General features: G+C 44.6%; 1 protein-coding gene across 1 annotated transcript; it reads right to left on the minus strand.

Annotated features, from left to right (window-relative positions):
- Positions 1–576: 576 nt before the first annotated feature.
- lbx1a (ladybird homeobox 1a) lies at positions 577–2744 on the minus strand. Its single transcript, XM_059359882.1, has 2 exons — positions 2327–2744; positions 577–1541 (listed from the first exon to the last, which is right to left on the minus strand). The coding sequence occupies exons 1-2, from the start codon at positions 2652–2654 to the stop codon at positions 1024–1026; spliced, it is 846 nt and encodes a 281-aa protein (XP_059215865.1). The 5' UTR covers positions 2655–2744; the 3' UTR covers positions 577–1023.
- Positions 2745–2961: the final 217 nt, after the last annotated feature.

A 2961-nucleotide genomic window follows, 5' to 3' on the forward strand; every position in this document is an offset into this window, starting at 1 on the left:
CAGCCCCCGAGCTGCATTCACAGTCATAGCCGTGTTTTAACACAGCGCGTGTGTGCTTTGAAAGGAAAGGAGGCTATATTGTTGAAAAGTCAATCCATCAAAGTGACTCGTATTTGAGAGGAAAATCCTGAAACCATATGGCCTCTGAAACACGCTCCTCTGGCCGCCTTTGTGCGCTCAGACACGGCAGCCGGTGCGGCGCTTGTGTCCTTATTGCGCGCTGCTGGAGATCTGTCCCTCGGGATCTCTCTCTCTCTCTCTCTCTCTCTCTCTCTCTCTCTCTCTCTCACACACACACACACACACACACACACAGACACACACACAGACACACACACACACACACACACACACACACACACACGCACACACACACACACACACACTTCGGGGCCTCTCGACATCAGTTTGTGTGTTTCCCACAGAGGACTCCCAAATACACGAAAGACCCAGTGATAATTCGACATATTATATATGATATATGATAAATGTGTTCAACAGCAAGATTTTAAAGAAACGTACCCAGTGCTTGGTATTTGATAAAGCTTCTTCTTTTTTTTTTTTTAACATTGTCAGTAAAATTTACAATTGGCCAAAAATATGTACAGTTTTATGCATTCTGAAGGCACTTTATGTCTGTACAAAGCATTAGCTATAAATATATTAAAATCTTGATTTATTACAAGATATAAGCTTCACATTTTCTGTGTGCAATTCCCATTTTAGAATTAATCAAGAATATATCAAAAAGGTGAAAACAGTTGGCTCGAGCTTATAAAATGATTTGTATTGTTTGAAAATCTAAACATAGCCTATACATGCTGTGATATAGTTCACTGATTAGCCAGAATAAGCACCTGCATGTTTGTTGTCTTTTTCCTTCTCATAATCTCTCTATTACGGTGTCCCGCAGCTGTCCTGTGGCTCTCCAACCAAAAACGAAGAAATCCTCGTGAAGCCAGAGTTCTGTCTGTAAACATCGCGCTATTTGGCCCTTCACAGATGACCACTGACATAGCGCCTCTAGTCATCCACGTCAATCTCCTCATTCTCGTCCTCTGAGCAACACTTGACACTCAGCCGGTCTGTGTACCACGACGATGACGGCGAGGGAGGCGACGCATTTGCTCTGCTGGAGTCCAAGCTCTCGGTGGTGTCGTGGCGGGGCCGGGAGGAGACCGGCTCAGGCCTGGATGCAGTCCCCTCGCCCATACCGCCGGCCGCGCACTTCTCCAGCTCGGCCAGCTTGGAGAGCTTCTCGAGAGCTACAGCGCCCGCGACATTGACCGACTCAACGTCTGCTTTCATCTCCTCTATGTCCCGCTTGAGCTTGGCCCGCCGGTTCTGAAACCAGGTGATGACCTGCGCGTTGGTCAGACCGAGCTGTTGGGCGATCTGGTCCCTGTCCGCCGGGCTCAGGTACTTCTGGTACAGGAAGCGCTTCTCCAGCTCGTAGATCTGGTGGTTGGTGAACGCCGTGCGAGATTTCCGCCGCTTCTTCGGGGTGTTCTTCTGGCCAAAGAGCGTCAGACCGTCTCGACCTGGCAGAAATTATGAACAGATTAGGTCATATAAGGTTAAAAGAAAAAAAAAAAAAAAAGGCTTCACGAAACGCACCTGCGCACAGAACGACTGTAAGCTTTCAAAACTTCAGAGCCACTCCAATGATATTCTGCTCAAGTAATACTGAAGAATGATTAATGTGATCAGTTACATCACTGCAGGACAATTTATTATTATTTTTTTTTAATTTAGGGTAGCCTATTAAAAAAACAACTTTTAACTGTTAATATTATAGGATGCTTCTTCACAAGATATGTGCAGATCGACATTCATTTTCAAAATGAATTTAGATTATACAGTTCTTTTCGTTTTTATGAAAATAACTAGTAAACAACTAGTTCAATAGTTTTTGTAATGTTATACGGTATTACTGTTATTGTTGTTATTATTATTAATGTCTTTACTAATGTCAGAATTTCACTAAACTAGTTAATCGAATGTAGACGCTATAAATAGGCTACTATTAATAATAATGATACTAATGTATAACATTATTATTGTTGTAATTATTATTATTATTATTATTATTGTTTTTAATTTAAACGTTTTTAGTATTTTTATATTTGCTAGTATATTGAATGTAAACGCAGTTAGATTCCGTTCTAATGCACTTTTGTTTTACAAGAAACAACTTCTTTGTTTCCTTTCCTTTTCTTTTAACCAGTTTAAATGAATAAATAAATGTTGTTTTAATTGTGGTACAAAACGATGATAATACCCATTACAAAAATGAAAAAGAAAGAAAAGCAAAAAATGGTTTTACCCTCGGCAGCCTGCAGGACGCTGACCTCCAGGCCCTTAAAGGTTTTGCTGGCCAGCTCCTCCAGTGCGCACAGCGGGGAAGTCTGACACAGCAGCGGCAGGCTGGACAGGTTGTGACCCGCCGAGGGCAACTTCTCTCCGGGAGAGATGTGCTGCAGCCCTCCGCTCACTGGGTAGCTTCTTCTCACAGACGGCTTGTTGAGGATGTCCTCGATGCTGAATGGCGTCAGCGGCTTGTTGGAGTTTGCCGGCGGCGGGAGCTGATCCAGCGGACTGTGCCTCCGCTCTTCTAGCACCGCTGGACATTTGGAGTTGTCCTTGGAGGTCATGGCGGCTCCGCGGGTCACACCTGACTGTGGTAGTTTAGAGAAGAGCGATTCAAAGCAGACAGGCTGCAGTGAAGTGGAGCAGAGAGATTACAGGTGTTTCTGCAGCCGCATGTTGGCCGCAAAGCTGCCGGCTGCAGGGACACAGCTGACTCCCAGTCCCTCCACGTCGCGCACACACTTTTCCTTTTCTAGGGTGACCCACACCAAGGCAGAGCCGAACCGGTTCGGTGGAGGATGATGCACCAAAAGCAGTAGCGACTGACCATCAGTAACAAGTTATTGCTGACTGGATGGCAATCAATTTAAC

This window comes from Centropristis striata, chromosome 20 (genome assembly GCF_030273125.1).
Source record: "Centropristis striata isolate RG_2023a ecotype Rhode Island chromosome 20, C.striata_1.0, whole genome shotgun sequence".
Classification (NCBI taxonomy): Eukaryota; Metazoa; Chordata; class Actinopteri; order Perciformes; family Serranidae; genus Centropristis; species Centropristis striata.